This window comes from Ciconia boyciana, chromosome 11 (genome assembly GCF_034638445.1).
Source record: "Ciconia boyciana chromosome 11, ASM3463844v1, whole genome shotgun sequence".
Classification (NCBI taxonomy): Eukaryota; Metazoa; Chordata; class Aves; order Ciconiiformes; family Ciconiidae; genus Ciconia; species Ciconia boyciana.
In genome coordinates, this window is record NC_132944.1 from 4,166,678 (window position 1) to 4,191,044 (window position 24,367).

Consider the following 24,367-nt stretch of genomic DNA (forward strand, 5'->3'; position numbering starts at 1 on the left):
GAGATTTAGTCTAAGGTATACAGCAGAGTTGCAGAGTGAATAGTGTTACAGTTTTTCGGTGTTCCTTATTTTTTCTTCTCTTTTGTTATTTGGGTTTTTGCTGCCTTCTTATTAAAGTAATTTAGTAGATCAAAGTTTGAGGATAGCTGACCATTTTTACGAGCCTGTTATTTATCAGTGGATTGACAACTTTACACCCTTACGCATACGATAATTATAAATTGTTAAATGTTTTTGTGTACTAGAGATCTCTTCCTGTGAATGCTTGGGTCTTCTCAAGAATATTTCCTGTGTCACTCTTGTTTATGCTAAGAATGTGTTTGATAAATGGAAATGTCATGCTTTTGACAGCCAGATTTAAAGAACTATATTTGGGTATTGCATGAAAGAAATTCAGTGGGTTTAAAGCTTTCAGGGTCTCTTCAACTGCACTGGCTCCTTCTCTTGTTGATAGCAACAGGCATGTTAGCATTTCATGTTAATATTTATTTTCACATAAACAGAATATTTGAGGCAACTGATAATTGTTAATAACCAGACAAATTAAAGCTACTGGCTGGCAAATTTTTATTGGGACTGTCCTAAATGTAATGCTTTGTAGAACCGTTAAAAGAGGATGTTTTGTGGCAAAGATTTTAACCTATCTACAGCATATGTTTTTAAACAAAGCTTCACTTTTCACCTAATGCAGATGTTAAACCTTTTTCTGATGCTCAGTAATAATGATAATAATACTACAATGGTATTTGTGACAATAAGCACTGATTTATATGAGAATGCTTTTTATGTACATATCTGCATATGTTTAAGGAAAAATCTGGTCCTTATGGTGGCTAGATAAATGAATATTATCGTACTACATGCAGTAGGGAACTACGCTGTGGACATGGTCATTCATGCACTGATATCAAATCTGGGTGGAACTAAAAAAGGAGCATATCTTTATTCTTGAGTGCAAGTCACGCAAGAAGTTTTTTGTTTGTTTTTGTGCAAACAGAGATTGCACCTTTGTCACTGGTGTCCAGTAAAGTTTACAGTACAGCTACTACTTTCTTAAGATATCAAGGCAATAGTAGAAGCAGATTTGACAGCTCCTAATTGACCAAAACCCTCTCTGCTGTTGGACAGTTTGTTCTAAGTGACAAGAGATTGAGCTCTTAAACAGTTTATATCTCTTGGTGAGAAATGAAAAGTGATATTTTAGATGTTCCAGGTGGGTCTATGGACGTACGCGTCTTTACCAGGTACGATAAATGTTTGCCCACATAGAAGCAAATAAGTCTTCAGACTTTCAGAAAGGCAGTTCTCTAAGCTTTATTTGAACAAGACTCCAAATACTTTTCCTATATCTGATCTATTAATTGGCAGTCAGTGTTAATAAGTAAGTAATAGTAACTGAAGTTTATTAGATTATTTTATTCTGTCCTCTACTGTGTGCCATCCTTCTTGCTTTGAGTTTCTCCCTGCAGAGTCTGTAGTACAAAAAGACTTGGGGGAGGGATGAAAGTGTTGATGCCACACAATTGGTAATACATAGTTTGGTTATATTGTATTTATGATAATTACTGGCTGGTTACATGAACTGACTTGCTGGATAATGAAGTCGAGGGAAAAATTCTCTCATCTGAGGCAGGTACATTATCTTTATAGGGATAACATATCTCAGAGAACTCCAGTTACTGTACCAATGGGCAGCTGTTCTTCTAATTGTAGAAATTAATGGAGTTTTATTGATTAACAATAGTTGACTGACTCTTGTCCTTAACTGTGCGTTTTTTTCTTCTACCTGATCCACAGTCAAGATGAAATAACCACAATAGTAAATGATCAACATAAGCTGAATAACTTGTCTAAAAACTTTTTAAATCACACTTTTAAAAAAGTAAATGCCTAACATTGAGCTTATTTAGATGAACTAGATATTCTTTGTTGTGTCCTGTGATTTATTTTTTTTTTAAATGAATCTGGGTACTTGGAAAAAAGTAACACAGCTTCAGAGCTAAGTCATTAACTAAACTCAGATGGTTTTATTTATATTATGGTTAAAATCTGCTGTCTGGACAAGCTTGATAATGTAAACTGTACAAAAGCAAATTGGGTCACACTTGATAATCAACTTTGCTGTGTTATTTCAAACCCAAGTTGCTTTATGCAATCCTGAACCTTTTTACTAAGCCATCAAAAAGGCTTAGAGAGAACCTGGCAGCATCTTGTATGCAGAAAAATATTTAAAGATCTATAAAGTATCTTATTTCTGTTGCAATGGAAGAAAACACAAACTTAGCTTAATTTCTCTCCTAAAAATGCCTTTCCTCCAGTCTACTTCCTTCAGATTATTGAAATATTGGCTCACGATTATTTCTTCCCAAATTGTTGATTCTCCATGCTGTTCTGTAATATGGCATCTTTTTTCCTTTCGTAATTTTTTTTCTCTCTATAGTGTCTTTGACTGCTTAGTATCTCTCTTGCTAAATTAGACATGTCTGCTGATTTCCGCACAGTGCCTTATATTAAGTTTATCATCACAAAGTGTTTAATTATATTATTATATAAAGTATTTAATTATTAACTGCAGAGGTAGGGTTAGGGTTTCAAAATACAGTATAATGAAAACTAGTATGTCAGGAAACTAGTGGAGGAAGAACAGAACTGCTGAGCTCTACTGGTTTACTGTGGCTTCCCACCGAAAGGAATGCCCAGGGGCAGTATTAATGCTCTCCCACAAAAACCAAATCGATTAGTAAGTCCTGGACTTGGAACTGTGCAGATAACTATGCAGAGGATGGCTCTACAGCCATCTTGGTGTTAAGACAGTGTATTTTAAAGTTAAATAAAATAACAAATAAAGCCTAAAATTTTAATATAGAAAAATGGGGTTATTTAAACTTAACAAGGCAAAGAGAAAACCAGAGCTATTTTTAGAGGCTATGATTCTTCAGTTTAAGTAGATAGTCAATAATATCCGGTACAGGAGTAAAGGATAGGGAATGTGTTGTCCCTGAGTAGCAGATGGCGAGCTTGTTTGGTGTATATTCTTACGCTGATCAATAGGTCCGGTAGACTTGTTTCCAGGAGGAGGACAGGCTTTTGTGAGCCATGCAACACCCAGGCGGTCAGTTCCAGATGACACATCTGATGGGATTGCACCAAAGTTGATCCGGTAGCAGCAGAAGCATTCTTGGGTTCTGGACTCCTTTCTAGCCTCTTGCCCGTGGCCCCCTGTAACGTTCAGGTTTGCTGGTGTCCGTGTCCAAGAGAGCAGCGTTACTAGGTGAAGATCATTTGGGAACCTCGGGGCAGTGCAGGGTGTCCAGTGGGGAAACGCGCAGTGTCTGAAGGCAGAGTGAGTGAGCCTGCAAGTCTTTTTAGCTGTTCTGGAGAAGTGTATTCTAATTTCCAATATGCCTATTTACTACAGAAACAAACACGGAATAAAGTACCTTGGTGCTTTTGCTTTTAGAAACATTGGTTTGTAAACGTGCACAACATCATTGGTCAGGAGTATACTTTTTTGTAAACTAGTGGAAATCTTTTGCCTTGACAATTTTAAAGAGAAGTAATGGAGAGAAGTCTTGTCTCTTCTGAAGCAAGAAAAGAAGTAAAGAAAAAACATCTGCAACTTCTGTGTTTGCTAAGTGTTTCTTATGTACCCCTTCCTTTCTTTCCGAGGTTTCATTTTCATTTAATTCTATTTTTCCTTACATTTTAAAAATAAACCTCTAGTATGTATTTAATTTATTCCCAGTCTGCTGTGATTAAGTTGCAGATAAACATATGGTTACCATATGACAAAGTGATATTGAAAGGAAATGCTTTGTAAGAGACACAATAGTATGTGTACTTGGGCCTGGGGAATGCTGCTTTAGCTCTTCTGTAGAATTACAGCCTAGATCCAATTAGGAAAATACAAATAGTGTAAATTAATAGTCACATAGCGAATAGTGACAAACTGAATCACAAACTGTGGAATCATGGTTGACTCAAGCATGAAAAATAATGTTCTGGAAATGTGAAAGAAGGAAAAATAAATGGCAATGGAAATAGAGTAGGGGCCAGAAAAGAGAAGCTGTAATCAACTGAAGATAAAAAGAAAAAAAAGAACAAAGCAAAGAAACTTCATTGGCAATTTGCTAATGCTATGTGGGTTTTGGGCTGGCGATGAGTAAGACTTCGTCCCAGTCGGTTTCAGGTACTAGTGTAGAGCATTGACTTAACTTTAAGAGGTACTTGTAAGATTGAATCTTAGCAAAGTGATCTATAACTCTTGAGTTGGTCTGCTAAAAACCACAGGTCTGGAACTAGGTGGATGCAGAGCAGTTTTCATTGAAGTAACCAGTTGTAGGTATATTACTGGAGGAAACCAGGCATATCCTGAGCTTGTAAGGAAATTTTGGTAAACGTTTTCTGCAAAGATTTCCCCTGTGCAGGGTGACATTCGTACTGTTACTCCTCAAGTCTGCCCCCAAAATTCTCCTTTCCTTTACTAAAAAGGAAACGTGCATGTTGGTAGCATCGCTTGTGTTTTTACTTTTAAAAGGAGGGAACTGAGCAGTGGGTAAGATGTAATGAGACTGCCACGTAGACAAAACTACTTTTTCATTATGCACTTCTTTTTGTAAACTTGTTCTTTGGTTCTGAAGACACTTGTAGTTTTGTGTAATTTGCATAACACAGATCACCAGCAGGACTGTTTTACTTGAGCAAAATGTTTACTTAGATGGGAAGATACAAGATGTGTTTATTCTGAGACGTAATTACAAGTGGTGAAGTTTCATAAATCCACTTTGCAAATACAGTGTTTTTGTGCTGTGTAATTTAGTTGAAGGGGAAAAGTGCATTGTCTTTTCTTGGTTTCAATTCCTTTAATTGCAGAAAATGAGAAACTTCATGGTGACTTTTGAGATCCTTTATGCTTTGAATTTTCAATGTGCCATTCTTTGAATACTTGAAGATGTTATGATTCTAGCCCCTGCAAAGCATTTTAGGCAGTTTTCAGTGTAGGCATTAAAAAAACCATATAGCGTGCAAGAACACATTTATAAAATGTTTCTCTTTTATAATTCATATTTTATTGTTTGAAACCAGGTTTTGTCAAAGTTTTTCTCCTGCAGTAGTAGATACAACTTATTTTCATAGCTATAATTGATTATATATCCCCGTTGCTTCAAATTGATATTTATGCTTATCCAAAAATAAAAGCATGCTGCCATCTTCCTAAGCATATGGTAATGATCTGATGAAAGTTGACCTCTGATGTGCTAATAATGTTTGTAGTTTTACTCTTTAACTGAGATTTAGTTAAACACTGTCTGTTGCCTGAAAACATTGCCATATTTTACTCTAAATCATTGACCTTAGGTTACAACACTGTTACCTTTCAGGCACAGACCAAACTGTCTTTGTTTGTCTTCACAAAGCCATATGAAGTGGTGATGCAGAAGCCCATAGTACACCCCACTTGAGCATCTTGCCGTTAGAACATGTTGGTTTGGACACAGAACTTGGTTTGGTGCTGAGGCTTCAGCAATACCTGTTTCCTAGCATGGATATTTGGGTTTAGTTCTAAAAAAAAAAAATAAAAATCTGGTCAAGTAAGGCTGTGTCGATGCTAGGTTTCCTCATGTTTCTATGTCTGTTACTCAAGTCTGAACCTCATTATGACCAAATGGCCAATAGGAAAATATTATTTAAGCACACACAGCCCTTCTCAAAACATCCGTGTTGTTAATCCAACAGATAGTGGACTCAGGCATACATTTACTTTAAAGGCAAGTATAAAAGTGAATGGAATTTATACAGCATTATTAGTTTTTAAAACATCTTTTACATTTTAAGTATGAATAGATCTCTGCATGAGAAGAGGCAATAAATGGAGGTTTGCATCTTGCAGAATTACTGTGAAATTATACCAGAGTGCAAAAGGTGGAGTTGATCGAGTGGGTTTTGTGCAGTGCTAGCTACTGTTTGAGAAATACAGAAATATTTTGTGTTACACTAAGTGTTACTAATGTCCCATGTGTTTTAGTGTAGAGGGAAGTTAGAATGAGAGATTTTTTTCATGAACCTTGGTATTCACATTATTTGTAGAATGCTACTTCAGCAATCATGTAGTGTATTTCTGCTCTAATTGCACAGTTTTGTGGCGCTTAGGGACACGGTTTAGTGGTGGACTTGGCAGTGTTAGGTTAACTGTTGGACTTGATGATCTTAAAGGACTTTTCCAACCAAAATGATTCTTTGAAGATCTATCACAAACTCAAACTCATATGATGGACAGAGACAGATCAAGCGAGGAGTGGGACACTGATTCCTGAAGTATGCTATTATGAGATACTACCATAACTGGGATGCTGATAAACTTCCTTGCGCTAGAAACTAAAATAAAAAAATACTGATTTTTAGTGAGATCCCAGTTCTGCATTGCTCTGAGTTAAGGAATAGCCACAGCATTGCTCCAAATATCAGTAGACAATAATGGTGTAACTCTGGATAAATTGCTTTCTAAATGGTCCTCTATTGCTGGAGTGGAATTAAGTTCAAAACAAAGCCTTACAAAAATAGTTTAAAACTGTCAATCATACATTTGCATACACACAGTAAATGGCTGTACAAGGGAAAAACTGGATTGAGGATTCACTGCATCTTCTAATTCTTGTCCTGTTGGCTTGTTACATACTTTAAAGCAAAAGTCCATGCGTAAACGTTGAGTGTAATGTAATCAATACTCTACATACCAACTACAGATTTTAGTTAATACAGAATTTGTTTCCACAGAAAAATACCAAAAAGAATGTGAAATGGCATATAAAAAAACCTTTCTTTTTCAACCAAAAAATATGTGGCACGGGATAAAGTGTTTTTTCCTTCAAAACGTAAATGTTTAAGCCTTACAAATACTGCAGTAGCTTCAAAAGACCTTTGTTTCCAGTATTAAACTGCTGAAGAAACAAAGATTTGAACATGTCAGCCTGTAAGAGAAACATACTCAGTTAGATTGTGAGGTGTATTGCATGAAAGTAAATTCTAAGTAGTTCTCTCAAAGTAAGTTATGTAGCATTCTATATTCATTGTTTTTTCGATATTTTATGAGTCTGTATTTTAGCTGTGCAACTGACGCTTCTGAAAAAGAAGAGGAAATTCAGTCGCTTTACATTTGCATCAGTTTTACATATACAAGAACGTGTCTTGGCAGACAAAGCGAGTCAATTTAACAATAATTTAATGATTTATGTTGATGTTGGGTGTTTGTTTATTGGGCCAGATTTAAAGCAGTGGAGGGTGCCTGGTTTGCCCATTTGACATTGTCTTTATAAAACTGGAATCACTTAAGTAAGTGTGGCAGCCATAATGCTGGGTTTCTTTGTAAAAAACTAAACATTTGTATCCCTCCTGTTTGTCTAACGCTTTCTGTTTGGTGGGGACTAAATAAACCCCTAAAGAGACACAGTATAGATTTGCTGATTATGCTCATACATTTAAATTGTAATTACCGTCTTTCTTTCTTTACATACTTTTTAAAAGCTCCTTTAAATGACACTTGAGGTGAAATCTAATCTAACATGTAGCACACTAAAACCACAAAGTCTTTCTGTAGGAATTTTCCTTTGTGAACTGTTTGTCTTTCTGACTCGGTAATTCCAGTTCATCAGACTGGAAGTCTTTTACTGAATGTGGTGATATGGCACTTTCCATAGTCAAATTTCAGAGCTTCCAGGCTTTGAGCATAATGTTTAATGACACTGGTAGTGTTGACAGCATTCTATTAAAAATACTCCAGTAGCGTCATTGTGCAGCAAAAACTTCTACATACAGAACATCAGCTGAAGCATGTGACAAACTTGCAGCATCTGCAGGCAATGGGTTTCTCTCCTCCTTGCATATTCTGAAGGTTCCAGACTTTTCCTGTTGATTTTCAGTTCAACAGAAGTCTCAAAAAAATGCAAGTTTGAGACAAAACCTTCTCAAAACCATGGCTATCTTACACATCTTCATCTGCCTACGTTACCGGTTTTTCTGTCATCCTTGCATTCAGATCTTGAGCGTGCATCAATTTATACAGTGCTGCTCTTGCCCAGTCAAGCAGTGAAGAGGAAGGAAAGAAGAAAAAATAGGATGCATTTCTTTTTAGATACAGTATTACTCATGTCTCAGTTACGTTGTATTGGCAGACTGTTTTGTCTTATCTGTTGAAGTCTGAGGTGCATGTTGGTACCAGAAAAGTTAAATTTCTTGGAGAAGTTTTTCATTGACTTAGGGCTTGCCACTGTGCTTTAAAAATACAGGAAAGTATAAATCCTTGTTATATTTTCATGTTGGTGACAGCTGTCTTACAGGTTAAAATATTTTAGTTAATTTACGTGCATTAACAAATTTATTGTCCAGTATCTAAAAATGAAACTCATCAAAGCAACTTAAATTACATTTCTAGAAAGATAATTGATTGAAAATGTATTTGCGATGTTCAGTTTATGACAGATTAACATAGTTTGTGACTCGAGGATAAGAGTTCTTGGTGAATTTAGCACCAAATATTTTAGCAATGTGCATAAGGACAGATAAATTGTAAGACCAGATCTCATAAATGGAACTGTAGTTATCTGGGCTAGCAGAAGGCTTAGTAACAGTCGAAATACAAACTAATTTCCAAAAATGTAATTGCTGCACTTAATTTCATTTTGTAGCCTGGTGATTGCTGTTGTTAAGTATCTGTAGGACCTGATCATGGTAATAGTAAAATTATTCCTTTTGTTGTTATCTGAGTTAGACTACTGGAATTTAAAAATCGGATTGCTGCTAAAAGCAGAGAATGAGGCTGTTGGAGAGCACAGCTGCTTTGAGTTCCGGCCCTCTTCAGGAGCGCGTGGGGCAGTACGCTGGGATGGCTTTCCGCTTGATTGATGGCTACTTCAGGGATTGACCTAAATTTTTGCAGTGGGTAGCAGGCTGGTGGCAGTGGGTTCGATTGTTTAATGCTTCTGGAATTTAATCATGTTGTTATTGGTATTCTACAGTATCTAGAATTTTCATCATTTTTGCAAATAATTTGTATTTGAATTACTGAACTTACATTGATGTTATTTAAGGGCTTGATGCTACCACCATGTGCATGACTTCAGAGGATGATAACTGTGGCCTTAGCTGAGCAAATGTACATATAAATCACCCTGAATCAGAGCCTAAATGGAGCATCTTCAGTAAATTTAGAAGTAGCTTACACCTGTGGAGGACTCACAGCAGCATGACTTGCTTAGCACTCTTTCTGTACAGTCCTTCTTACAGAATGCCAAGTTCAAAATTAGTAGTAAGTGTGGACTATTTTTCCATCTAAGAGCAGAGTACCATATTTTCTTTGTAAGTGGGTTAGAAGCACATTTGTCTGCTTTTAGTATAGCTTTTGCCTTGCCAATTTTGCTTTGCATTCTTAGTCATGGCTCGTAAGCTGAATAACTTAAAACATTTTCCTTAGAAGAGTTTTAGTATGCAGAAAATTGCAATGCAATTTTAAACAGCTGAAGAACCATACATTTTGTTTAAAAATAGATAATCCAAGTGTATTAACTTGGATGGCGCTGTGTGTGTATGTGTAAAATCTGTCATGGGAGAAGGGGAAGCCTGTGTATTCCATCATGATGGTCGTCCCTCTGGGATTTGAGACTATTTCTGTTTTAGACAAAGTTCCCATAAGATTCTCTGCTTGGACTCCTGAAGGAGCTGGAAAAACGATTTCCGCCCAGAAGTAATAATAGCACGGGCTTTTGGTTTTGATCATAAACTGACATTTAAAAGTCATCTGAGGAAAGATATTTTTTTTATTAAAGTCAGGTTCTGCTTAATGCAGTTGTAGCTGATCTTTCCCATCTGGTATCACGCTACTTGATGCGATACCTTTCACTTGCCTGGTGTCCACCTTACGAGATCCCATAGGAGTTATTGACTTTCCCAAGGGACCTTTCAGTGGACCAGGTCATTCTGTTACCCTGGTTATTGTTCGGCTTTTCTTTTCCCTGGGGAAAACTTAGAAAATTGACAGTTGCGCAGCAGAGAATATGAGGTGCTAATCCAGTACCCACAAAGTGTATTTGGAATGGTAGTTCTGTCAGGATTATTGCAGCTTGTGCACAGCATGTGCCTGGTTTTTCAGGCATGTTCCAGATCCCCACGTTTTACCTGTGGGATACAGATATTACGCTTTATATGTGGAATATGGAAGGTGGATTGAGTGACTGCATTTCCTGGTTTTAATTCCCTACATTGTCAGCGTTTAACATTGCTCGCTTATCCTGGGTGCGGTAGTTTTGCTTCCTGCTTCTGCCACGATTGCTCTAAGGAGTCACCCTTAGGTGAGAGGGGCAGACACCTCCTCACATGCTTCATGCCACTGTTATGACTTCAATTTTAACATGTAATACGCCTGAAGAGAGATGTAGATATTTGTGTTTTGGCTTTTTGTGTGTTTTGTGGATTGCTAAGATATGATCTTTCCTGCTAAGAAGCTGGATTTTATCCCAACTCCTGTGAATTTCACACAAGATCAGATTCTCACAGCATTCAGATGGATCATCAAAACCCTGGCATTTATTGCAGGCACAGAATAACTGCTTCCTGCGTGCAGAACTCACCAACCCAGTCTCTCCCAGGTACAAGGAAGCTTTTAGACAACAGAAAATTATCCACTTTGAGGTTTCCTTCAGATACCTCTGGTTTCTGTACAACATAAAATACCACCCACTAGCTGGGGGTAAATGCAGCTACCCAGGAACTCCCAAGCAAGCCATGGGTGCATTTTACAGCGGTTTGAAAATTGGAACTCTTATCTAGTGCCTCTGATCTATTTTCTCTTGTGATTCCCAAAGGCCTCAGTATGGGCGGTTGAAGATAAAACATGACTCAGTGTTTAGCTATGGTATACTTGGGATCTCTTGTACATGAGGAACTTGAGCTGAGGTCACCAGATACAAGCTAATCCTAAATTTCCAGTATTTGCAACCTGGAGCTAAAGAGATGGCTAGATTCTCCAAGACCTATGACAGCAGCCAAATAAAGGCACGTAATGAATATCGAAGACATGGGTTATTGAGAAGGAAAGCCTGAAAAACTTGTTTTATTTTGTCATCAGAGGAGCATAAATCCACAGGGAGTAAAGCTGAAAAAAGATCACTGTTCTGCTAGGCCAGTGTCCTTAGATCAGCCACGTTTTCATGCTGTAACTGCCGTGCACTTTGTTGCCTGTTACATGTCTTTGTTCCCAGGATAGGTCGTGGTCTTTACCCCCATGGTAAATCCAGTTGTAGATACTTTGTAGAAATTAAAACTGGCAAATTCCATGTGTTTTATGTCATTTGGCATTCTGCACAAACCCCCTTCAGTTTGTCATAAATTCCTAAACCAGAGCAAGGTCACATCTGGTAGCAATTTCAGTCTGCCAGATGAGGTGTAATCCTATAAAACCAAACTCATTTTCTCCAGTGCTTTTCAAAGAGGAGCTCTCCTGCTCCTTTTCCCTAAGACGTACCACTTGCCCCGTGAGCTTTGTAGAATGATTCAGGCCGACAGTCGTTCCACGCTTTCTAAACTGCAGTTTGGGGAACACAGCTTTGTATCCATCCAGTACGTAGGGCAGCACAAGCAAGTCACAGTGTTGAAGCCTTCACGATAACCGGCTGCATCTAGACTGTTTTCTTTTGCAATAGCATGTCCCTGCAGGGTGCAGTAATGGTATTCTTTCTCAGTGTTTTGATGTATATGCATCTCCTCATACTCTGAGTAACCTGTCATCTTATACGCTGCATAACTTCTAAAGAATCCATACATAGCTACTATGCTGCTTTTCTTTTACATGCTTTTAAAATAGTTACAGCAAAAGTTATGAGTCTAAGGTAATTCAAGATACACACACTGAAGACTGTAAATTATTAGATGCACTAACAAAGTAATGGAATGAAGCTCAATCTTTGCACTCTGTAGTAATTGAAAATAGCTCTAATTCCAAGTAGCATGGAAGTTTAATAGTAGTCAGTAGTTTTATGTGTTTTATCCTTTTCCATTGTCCCATTGTATTTTGATAATAGCGGTTATTTTGGTATCTCATTGCCTTTATTACTTTATGCTTTCAAAGTGGAACTTGGTGATCCACTTTCTCAAAAGGAGTAGCAAACCAGAGTGTACTACTAGGGGTTTTTTTGTGAAACTGTGAGGTATTACAATGTGTTATTAAATCAAATTAACAGAACTTAGTTAAAAAGTATTCTTTCAAGGTTTCCTACGTCTTGTGTAAGGACTTCTAAGACCTGTTTGTACAGGTGCACAACACTGTTGTTTTCTCTGAGGTGTATCTCCACCCGAGGGGCATTCTCAAGTATCTCTTGATATCACATGAATGATACTAAAAAACCAAACCATCAAAACTTAAAAAGCACATCAGAATTTTAAACAATTAGTATTGTTACTTTTAACTATAAAAAATGCAAGCTAAAAGTGGCAGCATATTAAAATCCGCTGCAACTGGAAAGCACCAGCTAGAAACCACCTGGTCTACTCTCGTTTTTCTGACCTAATTTATACCCTTTTGAACCTGTTTATTCACAGGGCAAATACCCTGACGTTGTGACCCTTCCAGAAGGACTGCTGGGAGATTATATAACTCTAAGGAACCCCCAACTTTCTGGGTAAGCGAATAAATACATTTCTTGATTTATGCAGGTAAAGGATTGTGAAATGCATATTGACAATCTATACATAATCAGTCTGCTTGAACATTAAGTCACTCTGCTTTAGAATGCAGAGATTAGATGATGTGTGTTACATTTTAGGGCTATAACCACACATTAAAAACATGAGGAGAAAAAACCAACAACAACAAAAAAACCCAAAATACACGTACAGGGCGCGTGCATGTGGCCTTGTTAGGCAAGTCAGTCAATCATGTTGCTACTGTGTGTACCCGCTCTTCTAAAAAGCTAGGTAGAAAAAAATAAAAGGGCTCTAGCAGGCTTTTCATTTGCATTTTAAGGAAAAAATAATCATTATTGTCTTGGTTTGGGAAGCTTGTGCTACAGTGAAGAGTCTAAATTCAAAGTTTAGGAATGTGGGATGCATCCACCCTCTCACGCATCAGAAAACACGTCAGGTTTGACTGGGTTTGTTCCGTCTTGGTTTTCTTTCTGCACTCCATGACCAGAGCAATGGGCAGAACAGAAGCTGAGGCCAACATCCCTCTTACTGTGACAGGGTGGGCCACTGGCAACCGTCCTCTATGAGATAAGGCAGCATTTTCCACCCCTGGGCCTGAACGAAGGCGCTTATCCCTTCTCGCAGGCGAGGGTCAGTGTGGCAGCCTGTCACTTACAGCTCATACTTTCTTCTGTGGTAGAAGGTGCAATGATCACAAATCACTGAAGCAAAGCACAGCTCTTTAGTCATCTTTCCATTAGAGAATGGAAAGAAAAGTGCAGTTACCATGTTACGGAAAGCAGCTGAAGCTGTATTTTTCCATCGTTCTAGAAGGAAATCAGTTAGATGAAGGAGGGGATCTTTGCACTGCCATTTATTAGTAGTATTCTACCACACATGCTGGAGCGAGTTGTTTGGGCTCCCTGCTAGATGTGTTCTGGCAGGTTTGGGCTTTTAAATTGAGTAAAAAAAAAATCCTTGAAGTTTCATGTAAGACAATATAATTATCACTGTCAGGAATGCTGTAAGGGCCAAGAAAAGTAACTATTCTGTGAAGGGATCAGACTATTACATCTCCTCCTATTACATCTTCACTGTAACATGCATTAATTTAGATGGAAACAACTGGAAACAAAGCATAGCTCCCTCCATCATACTTGTTTGTGGAACTAGCAAATATACCAGAATAGATAGTGCTGTCTTGTCTTGGCACTGTAGTGCCAAATCTGCCATTTAAAATGACATGCTTTAACTCTGGGTTGCTGGAATGAATTGTTGTTTCTTCATCAGAATTAGAAAATAAGCTGCTTTATTTTACAGTTTCTCCTCATGTTGACAGGTGCCAAGTTCCATTACACATTCCCTCTCACCCACAGTCATGAAATACAAGAATTTAAAAATCATTTCAGTGGGTTGGTAGAAAATACACTTGCATATTAATTTGTTTGCAAAATCCCAGAACAAGCTGTGCACAAATTCACAAAGGATTTTTAACACTGGAGTGGCAAAAGGTGACAAATCCTATTTAAAGGAAACTTTTACAGTCCTGATTGGTCAAACAGCACTGAGAAAGGGAGCTCCTCCGGCAATGACTCCTTATTGTGCCTGTCAGCTTCGGATTAGGAAAGCCTTCCTTTCGATAAGGAGTACTCCCAACAGCAGGGATTGGAAGGGAATGCAAAATGCAGTAAAGCAGAGGGGATGCTACAAAGCAGCAAATCTACTGCGAATGTTGTTCTAGAGTAATCCCTGTGTACTTGACTAGAAAAACTCTCCCCCCGCAGCAGCCACCTGCCTAACCGTTCACTTAGTATGGTGTAGTCGTCTTGTCCCACTGCAGAAGCTGGAAGTAGTAATTAGCCTTGCAAAAACACTCTTGAAGGAGTAACGATGGTTAAGATTATTAAAAAAAAAAAAAAAATTTAAAGGAAATGCAGGAATCTAGGCCTTGGACAGATTTATCCCTGTGTGTTACTCTACAAAGGCCATGAACAGTATGGGGCTGGCCCTTGTTCCAAACCCAGAATGTCACCATTTATGCAAACACCTCTCAATTTTCCTCTTTTTTCATGCTGTATCCAAGCACAATGCCTGACCACAGAGTGCAGATATTAGGTAAGGGGGAGGGGGGAAACGCTCTCTCCCATTTTCTTTTGTATCTTTTTACCACTGCGCCACAGAAACCAGGGGAAAAAATGCTTGAGGTTGAAAATTTGAATATACCTGGAAATGAAACAACCACCTTTCCTTGTCAGTAGATGACCAGTTTTCCTTGGTTCAAAACACAAGTATTTCTGATTCTCGAATAGAGAGATGGGTAAGTTGCATTACTTGAGGTGAATTTTGTTTAAGAGCATAACGAGTGTGAACCTGCTGAATACTGTACTTTCTGCTTTGGAGAAACCTTAAAGACAGTTGCCTAGTTAACACTAACTTCTCTGTGCACGTGATACAGGTTTGAATTAATGATTGTTTGGAAGATACATATAGATGAAGAAGGGAGAACTACGCCTGTTCTGGACCTTCTGACTAAAGTACCGGAGCAAGGTAATGTCGTTCACTTCAGAGACTGCTTCTGAGCTTTCACGTAGAACGCCTGTCCCCCTTCTTAGCCAACATCCTTTAGATAAAATGGAACTCCATCTTGCAGAGCCCAACCAGGCAAACACATCCCAATTTAGCAAGCAGCTACGCTTCACCTCCTGTGTAATTTAAAAGGGCTTACAAAAACATGTATGTCTTCCTCTTCTCAAGAGCAGGTAACCTGTTTTATCCAAAAATGCAATGCTGACAGCTACTTTCAGTAATAGTGCAGCTGTCTGGAAATAATGTGCACCCTTACATTTTTCTGGCAGTCTTGGAGCAGAAGATGGCAGCTATTGAAAACGCGCCCGCTCGCTTCCGATGCATGCTGCTGCTGTTTGGGATCGAGACAGCTATCGAGAATCTGATCAAAGTGGTTGCCTTGGAAAAATGAATACCAGCATTACTTACAACAGGTAGCAATTTCAAAAGTAGTTTTAATTAAGATATTGTGTTACACAGTCTATAATTTTATTGAATATAAACATTAAGTTATTTTCCATTTAGAAACCATACTCATAAAACATGCTATCTGTACAATTATGGCACGTTATATATAAATTGTCATGACATGAAAATAAATACAGCCATTTAAATACAAAAATGCCAAATAAAATAGTTACATGTACAGAGTGATTTCATTATAAATTTATCTTTCTGAATCATTAATGTACCAGAGTGGTTTATCTTGTTAACATTTTCTAGATACCTGGAAAGTGTTAAAAGATCATGCACTGTCAAAATCAAGTCCATAAAAATCCATTTCGTTTCACAGCTCTGTAAAAGTACAGTGATTTTAAGATGACAAGAGAACAGTAAGAGACTCCTAGAACAAAGAGTTAAATAGCTTTCTCATTAAATTAGGGTGGAAGTAGACAATTTGAAGATTTCAAGGACACACTATGCTAAAAAAAAGGGGGGGGGGGGTGGTGTGTGTGTAACTGTATGAAGTAACTTTTTTCCACAATGCAAGTGTTGAGTAGAGACAGCATTAAACTAAACAAGAAAGGACCACTACAGTTCCGGAAAGAGAGATGGACGAGTTAACTACCGCTCACTGCAGTACTTCATTTTGATTTCCTACTTCTAGGGGGAAATTCTAGTATGTAACACATTACAAAAGCATCACATTTCATACATTCATCCCTGAAGAAACAAAACAGATTAGACAGATGTCTTGTAATCTTCCCTCACTTCCATCAGGTGTTCCATTAGCTCATTTGTGAACTCTCAGCATTTTTTGGGAGAGTTCCTGCTCTGCACGAGCTCTCACAACCAAACCTATGCAGGTGTAAGTCACATCCTTCTTAGGCAGGGAGCAACGGTTGTTGTTCCTGGAATCAAGGGACCAAAACCACAACTTGTGGACTCTCCTGTGATATCAAGGACTTGCTTTTCCAGTCCACAGCTGCTCTAACCATGCAAGCAGTACAACTGCCTGCTCCCTTTATAAGTTATGACAAAGTATTTTATAGCAATCGTGAAATAGGTGGAGAAATCAAGAGCTACAGCAACAGCACATCTATAATACCGTAATTTTAATAATCCACTATTTGATCACTGAAATAGTCTCCTACTGTTCTGGTAGGTCAGGAAAAACTGACAGACCAGATTGGTTTCTGTCAGGATCTACAGCTGAGCAATGCCAGAGATCAAGTTTTGATGAACAGCAACTCTGTAATAACGAACGTGTCTTGTTGGATATAAGGCAGACTAATTTCAAGTTTGGAACCCAGCAGACAGGCAAAATTCATTGCTACTTTATCCACTGCCGTGTTACTGGTTTAGCTAGTTTTGTGTAACCTTTAGTTTATTTCATCTTTAGCTCCTTCTTGCATGACAATGAAACGGTTTGATCAAGCACAGACACTTCTATTTGCATATGAAATGTGTGTAAAGTTACAGCATAAAAACCTGAAAACTTTCCAGCTGTGGGTAGTCTGTCCTTCCTCCTAACGGTTGGAGGATTTCTGGATTTCAAAACAGCTCTCTCTCCCCCCAGGTTTTCTTTGGAAAGAAGGGTTATTCCCACTGTCAACTACCAGCTTATTGCACTGTTGTAGTATCACATTTCAGTGAGAGCAGCCCACGGACCCCATCCCAGGAAGGCACGCTGTCACCTGGAAGTGGAATACAAGAGATTGCTAACGTGGGTCACTGCCCACGGCAAAGCTCTGTGGCTGCGTGAGTGGTGGTACTCTATATTTCATATTTCTTCCTTGAGTTGTGCCAATAGACAGCGATTTCTGGTTTTGCTTTTTGAATTTCAGGTAAAATGGAACCATTCAAACACTACATTGAGATCCCAATATAAATATTTTTTTTCCAATGTTAACCTACACTATTTTGAAAAACATTACCAGTAAGCACACGCTGTATCCAGGTAACAGCAGTTCCCTGTAGCTTGAATAGCATCTCTCTGCACATTTCAGGGTGTGTAATCCCCAGGTGTATGGGAAAAGTGTCCATAGATTTTTATCATACTACCCTCAGTTTTGAATATATCCTCAATCTCCAGCTCGGGATCTTCCTTGAGGACGGCTTTCACTGCAACATCTCGCAGGACTTCAGCTGCACATACCAATGTTTACAAAGTAAAGCCATGGTTACATTGCTGAGGCAGTGATACAAGCTTAGCTCCAGCACTCATGAGAAAGTGACCCCCTGCAGCTTCAGAAAATCAGATACTGTGACCTTTTGTCTGTGTCACTTAAAAAGAATGAGCCTGAAAGCAGCTGGTCATGCTACGCAGTATGTGGGCTATCAGTGAAATAATGCCAACCGTTTGACACCATCTGAAAGACCTGAAATAATCTGTAAAACTCTGAATATATTATTCTTATAGCTCAATTTAAATTAGGTAAGAGCGAGCTGTGGTTTCACCTTCAATAGCAGCATATAATGTATAGACAATAAAAGACCAGTATGTCAGACGAGTTAAGCCCAGCTATCACATAAAATTCAAAGACGCTTACCTTTAACCCTTTTCACTTAGTTTCAGAAGCTTTAGGTAGATACAAGGTGATCACAAAACTTCTGGAGGCAGTCTGGTGTTCTTAATCTATCTCATGCATGAGTACTTAAAAGTGTTCTGCAGTAACACAGTAGTTCCACAGATCAGTAACACTTGAGCAGCCGCTTCAGTTGTATTTTCAGTGGACTTAATGCTAAAGTTTTCTATTAGGTTTCGTCAGAGCATTCCCTCTCCCTAGTAGGTATGAGTGAGACTCAAAGCACAAGCTCCAAGGCAATTCTCTTGTTAGTAATTAGGCTTTCTATGTTAGTGCAATACTTCAGGAAACCTTTAATTCTGTGCTCTTTCAATTCTAAGGAAGTAGACTTCTAGTATTATTTTGATCTGTCCTCTAGTTCCAAGGTATGGCACGTTATCTGTTCTGTCATATTAAATACATTCATTAAGGTTATATAGCAAATGCGTGTTTTAGTGCTATTCCGTGTCTTGGAAAAGGCATACCAATTAGAAATCATTTCTTAAAGCAAAAACATTCACAGCTGAAAAATGCACTGAACACAATAGAAAAAAATCACCATAACTGTATTCCGTTAACCTTTCACTTTCTAATGTGTTCAAATAAAAATAACCTTAAGGAAACAGTTACACTTTATGGAGAACTAGTGTGCAGTCTTCATTCTCCTTGAAGAGACTGGACATAACTGCGTCATCTTTGGCCTGTACATTCTTCAAATAATAGTTTACTATCTTGCCATCAAGTTTGTACTGATGAGGGATGCTTTCATATGGTTTTAGATCGAGGTCCAGGACAGAAACAGAAAAGGTGAATCTTGATTTGGACGTTAGTACCACAGGTCTCTGCTCAGAGCTGGAAAACAAAACCATATTGCACATCTGAGTCACTGAAAATGCACACATTTTTCATTTGTGTATCCTGAGTCCCCTTGCAAAAGTGACTCTAGTGTGTATCTTAGAACTTTCATTAGAGCCTAAGAAAATAAACTTCGGCTAACATAGCATTTCAGAAACTCTAGCTCCAGCTTAACTAGTCTTAAACTGAACTTGCTGGTGCCTCTTCCAGTCATTTTCCTTTCAGCTTCCACACAGCTTAAGTCAAAACATTACTCTCAATTACTGTGACTTTGTATTTAGTAAGTCTACTCTGTTTCTAGAGATATGCATACAAAGCAATAGCCTGAGTAACTAGCAGAAGCAGAATCACTGCAACTTCCACTTTAGGTTCAAGGTAATACAAATTTAGTATCAGAACTAGTGTCCAAGCGCACCGAAGGATGGAGGACTTACAAGTCATCTCCCTCCGGAACATTTCATTCAAGAACTGCAGGGCCGACGCAGAAAACAGTACTCTCCAAAAGCGACAAGGCTTTGGTAAAGCAAGCTCCCACCGGCAAGAGCAGACTGTAATATTGTGGCAAAGCCTCCTGCCTTACAGTGAAGGATGTCACCTCTTGATTATTGCTTTGTTTTTACTGATGTGCTTAATAAAGACTTCCATTTTCTAATTAGGCAGTTAGAGGCAACTCATCTTGAAAAAATCTCTCGTATGAGGACACCAAGGCAGAAAAAATGTACCTAGGTTAAAACCACGTGTATCTACTATGAACAGTCAATTCAAATTTCAAGAAGGGAGTAAATATAAACCCTTAACCCTTTTTATCAACTTAAAACTCTTCAGAAACAGACCTCTGTCCTAAGTGTCTTAAATCAGAACTCTACCTTACTAATATGCTCACAGCCAAGCATTTGGACACCCCCACTTTTTTGAAGTTACTTGAATGGACTGAACTGTGCAAACGTATCTTCAATTTCTAAACAAGGAGGAGTCAGTCAAAAGCAGGTCTCTCTTACCATTCATCTTGTAGACAGGGTGAAAGGGCAATCATGATGGAGCAGTCTTTAGCAGTCATTGCTATTCTGTACTGCTGCACCTATACAACACAAAAATAACATTAATTTTCTATTATCTTTGTATTTGCCTTTGTAAAGCATACTGTTCTTTATAAAAGGCAATAGTATACTCAGTGTATTAGTACATGGGTATTTTAAGAGCTGACATCTGACAAGCCAGCAGTGATGCTAACACTATCCATCCATTTCCGTTAGATAGGTGTTTATTAAAATTGACAGACAAAAAGCTTCAACAACATGCGCAGGAAAAGTACCTTTGTTAACGCAAATGCTACTGTCCCATCATCTTCAGTTGAAAGATCTAGCAGCTTCTCATAAAATGCTTCATTGTAAGGTCCATCTATCTGTAATGTACTTCTAAATAAATTTTAAAAGAAGATTTACAGGCAGCCAAGATGATTTACTGATTTTCAGTAAGATCTTTCTTCAGCAGCCCAGATACTCAGAAAAAAACAGTAACACTGATAAACATGGCAACAGGTTAATACTCAGAGGCCTAACACCATGACCAGTCCCTCTTATTCTCATATCACTTAAGATATGCTGTTTGCGGGGGGGGGGGGGGGAGGAGTTGTTGTTTTGTTTTGGTTGGTTGGTTTGTTTTAAGATGAATTCTTAATCCACTGCCACCTGGGTATCACTACAAGGACAGTATTTTTTGCAAAAATGGGTAAGTTTCAAAATTTGTAACAGTTTGTAGGAGCTCCCAGAAGCCTTACTGAAAACATTGGGGGTATACACTTATCATCTGACACGGCCACGCTCTGCCCGCAGCTTCTTATGGTTTCTTTGGCCTCCTTCCTTCCCATGTTAAATACCTGAACTCCTGCTGAAAAGCTGAACCCATAGAAGCGAGGTTTGCAGCACACAAACACCCCACCGATGAAAGAATACATTTTCAAATTATTTGTTTAATGTATAAATATATAAGTAAGCCACACTGCAGGTGATTTCAGCAGAAGTTAAGGCCAACCCGTTGCCCATAAGATAACCCTTCAACTCCAACGGGAGTCCAAAGGAGCTGAAGGAGCATAAGCAGCAACGTCTTGCGAGCGAAGCCAGTGTGCCCTCGTGTGCGCAACGGCAGAATTACAGGCAAATTACAGCCTGAGAATGCTAGAAACGTCCAAGTCAAGGTTTTTTATAGCAATTGTTATTACAACTAATAAACTTAATTTGAGAACAAATGTAGCAGCTTGCAATACCCAGTATTTCTTCAGCAGGCAAGAAGTACCATAAGATAAAGATTCTTGTGCCTCAAGTATGATTTGATCACTTGTGATGTGGGTTACAATCTGGCATTTGGAGCTACTCTCATCACGGAACAAGGGCAGACTGGACAACAGCAGATACCGGGCCATTATCCACTCACACCTTCTGTAGGATCTTGCAGGCACAGGCTGGATTGCTGCTGAATACCAAATTCAGGGTTTTATAGAGCAGGCTGTAGGTAGGCCAATACAGACTTGAGAATGACTGTAAAAACGTCATTATTACTGCAGACACAGTCCTAGCTCTACAGGTACTGAAGGCAGGAGAAACCAACCATCCATTTTACTGTATCCTTCCTCAAATATACAACTTCCACTGCTAAGGAATGGGGCATTTTCTGTCTTACCCTGTTGGGAACTTCCCGTACTCATTACTTAAAAATTCAGGTCAAAATGACTGACATCAAAACTTGTAACAGTAAAACTCATCTTTTATCTTATCCGGCATTTCATGTTAGAAATTCAGAATATGTCATACCATGAAGGAAGGTTGTATACAACATAACAAGAGAGAACAAATGGTTGTGTCTGCATAAAGCCACTCTTGTCTGCATACCTACTTAATCAGAACTGAAAAGAAAAGCCATCAAGTCTTACCTCTCTTCAGGAAATTCCTCTAAGTACTGTTCAACTCTACTGTACAAAGGATAGAGTCCTTCAATATCCAGCATGTCAAGCATCTGAGCCTGAAGGGTTTTATAAAGGAGACAACCCCTCGGTAAGCCAGAGCTTTCCAATTTATGTTTACCTAGAAGAAAATGTATTTTCAAATAAGGTAGAGATGAGTGTCATCTTTGCTTCATTTTGCCATTACATGTGCTTGTTCACAAAGCAAATCCAAATGCTCTTTAGACCAATCGGGGGGGGGGGGGCGGGGGGGGGGCGGGGCGACCCTGACCAAAACACTTCAGTTTCCAAACACTAATGTCCCAGGTGCATGTACTTACCTGCACACTTAAACAGCACATATTTGACTGCAGAATAAAACACCTGCTATGCAACTCTACAAATTACTCAAAAAAACAAAACCCAAACCCCACACATTTCCATTGCAATCTACTTGTTTGAGTCTACAAGAGAAATTTTTCACATGAGTTTGAAGCCACCACAAATTCCCTTTCAACAGTATGAACTGTTGGCAGAAAATAATTTAGCATTTCAGATATCAGGTCTTTTTGATATAGTATAAACAGATTTGTATTTGCTATCATTTCTGTAAGATAGCTCTTTCTCCACACAATACAACAAAACCAACCAGCAATGAAAAAGATCTTCCTCAAAAGCAGTGTTAGAAACATGCTGTTTGTGTAATTAGGATAACTAGCAGCATCTTGAATAATTAGAGCTTTACAAAACTTATGCACTGAGGAATTAACATGATTTACAGTTTTCCAACTCTCACTTCCCATTTCTTTTCCCTCCAGTACTCATACCTTTCTCTTTACCAGGAGCGGAGGAGTAGAAGAAAAACAAAGTGAGCTACACCCTAGCTGGCAAGGGCTGACAGGAGGAGCAGGGAAAGGCAAGAAACAGGTGTCATGTAACAAACCAACCAAAGCAGCCAGACTTCATCACATACAACATAAAAATTCCCCAGCCATTTGAAACACCCATGATGGTTATCAGCTCAAACTGGTATTTTCTTCCATTTTATCTCTACCACCTTCTGAATTTAGTTTTATCCCTGTTTATACAGGTACAGTGCTAAAAGTGCTCACTACAAGGTCATATTAAAAACCATTATCCAGCAGTTATGCAGCTCAGAACTCATTTTTAAAATGTCACTAAAACACCACTGTTTCTTCTCACATTGGTATTAAACAGCAAACGAGAAGCAAAGATCTGAATCATTATGTGGTAGCAGTTAATTACTGACAGTGCTCAAGAAATTATTTCTTACCATTTCTTACTAGCTCCTTATTAAAAGCACTTGCTTCACAGTAGCTTCTTCCTTGTGAAATGGGAACTGTCTTCATATCACCTGCCCTGCAGGCATCAGTACTACTTAGTAGCGTCATAGTTATAACATGGATTAGTTCTTTAACAATTGTCCTTGTACAGTGTGGTCCGCTGACCAACCCATTGGAAGGGAAAAAGAAAGGTTTTAAGTGACGAGCAAGTTCGTTCCAGTCAGAGACGCAGTCCTGGTCATCTCTACAGCCATAAATTAGTTCCCCATTCTGCAAATGAGAAAAAAAGATTTAGGCGCGTCATGAAATCCAGTTATTTGTACTCAGTTAATCAAAGCAGCAGATTTAAAGACACATAGCACAGAAAAGTGTATTAGTGTAACAGTCTGCATACAAATACACATTCCCAATCTCTTACAAATTTGCCCTCAAGTTTAATCAGATACGACAGGTGACAACCTTTGAGTTAGGACCAAAAAGCCCATCTAAGGCAAGTGCTATTTTCCCAACTTAATCAACTGTAAGTAATCAGAATAATGAAAGTGAACTGATCCTTAGCACATTTTCCTATTGCTTCTTTCCACATACTGTCAACAGTGAAAAAGTGCTATATGAAACAACCTTCTTTTAAAAGCCAAACTGGAAAATGGAGGGCTATAAAAAGGGACAGGAAAGGTGTGATAGTTACCTGTACTAACAGAAAAAATGGGACAGTTCATAAAGTTTAAGTAATTCAAAGAGTCACTTTAATACTGGAAATAAGTTGTAAAGAATCTTATTTCCTAGGATTAGTCTGAAAATCTGCATAAGCCATCAGTTACTGCTTTATATCTTTCCTACATTACTTCCATAGAAAAGGTAACTTTTTACTTCCTCAGTGAGGCATGCTGTGCTTGCATGAATGCTGTAACAGTAATTTCTAAAAATATTTGCAGCAACGTGCAAAGTTCTCTATCTTCTTCCTCCTGAAGAAGCATGTAACGTTTTAAAACTTTGGTCATCTTTAAAAGTCCTTTTCTATTAGTTGTTCC

General features: G+C 38.4%; 2 protein-coding genes across 5 annotated transcripts in view; one reads left to right on the forward strand and one right to left on the reverse strand.

The window, feature by feature from the left end:
• CENPP (centromere protein P) overlaps nt 1-15,664 on the forward strand; it is a 153,260-nt gene extending 137,596 nt beyond the window's left edge. The window contains exons 7-9 of the mRNA XM_072875995.1: nt 12,586-12,665; nt 15,125-15,216; nt 15,525-15,664. Of these exons, the coding sequence (XP_072732096.1) occupies nt 12,586-12,665; nt 15,125-15,216; nt 15,525-15,646 (294 nt within the window). The 3' untranslated portion in view covers nt 15,647-15,664. The remainder of the gene's footprint in view (nt 1-12,585; nt 12,666-15,124; nt 15,217-15,524) is intronic.
• A 305-nt stretch (nt 15,665-15,969) lies between these two features.
• IPPK (inositol-pentakisphosphate 2-kinase) overlaps nt 15,970-24,367 on the reverse strand; it is a 34,492-nt gene continuing 26,094 nt past the window's right edge. For all 4 annotated transcript variants that reach the window (XM_072875982.1, XM_072875981.1, XM_072875983.1 and 1 more), the window contains 5 exons: nt 23,327-23,606; nt 22,024-22,174; nt 20,410-20,512; nt 20,096-20,175; nt 15,970-19,094 (listed from right to left, as the gene is read on the reverse strand). In XM_072875982.1, coding sequence (XP_072732083.1) covers nt 18,869-19,094; nt 20,096-20,175; nt 20,410-20,512; nt 22,024-22,174; nt 23,327-23,606 — 840 coding nt within the window. In that variant the 3' untranslated portion in view covers nt 15,970-18,868. The remainder of the gene's footprint in view (nt 19,095-20,095; nt 20,176-20,409; nt 20,513-22,023; nt 22,175-23,326; nt 23,607-24,367) is intronic.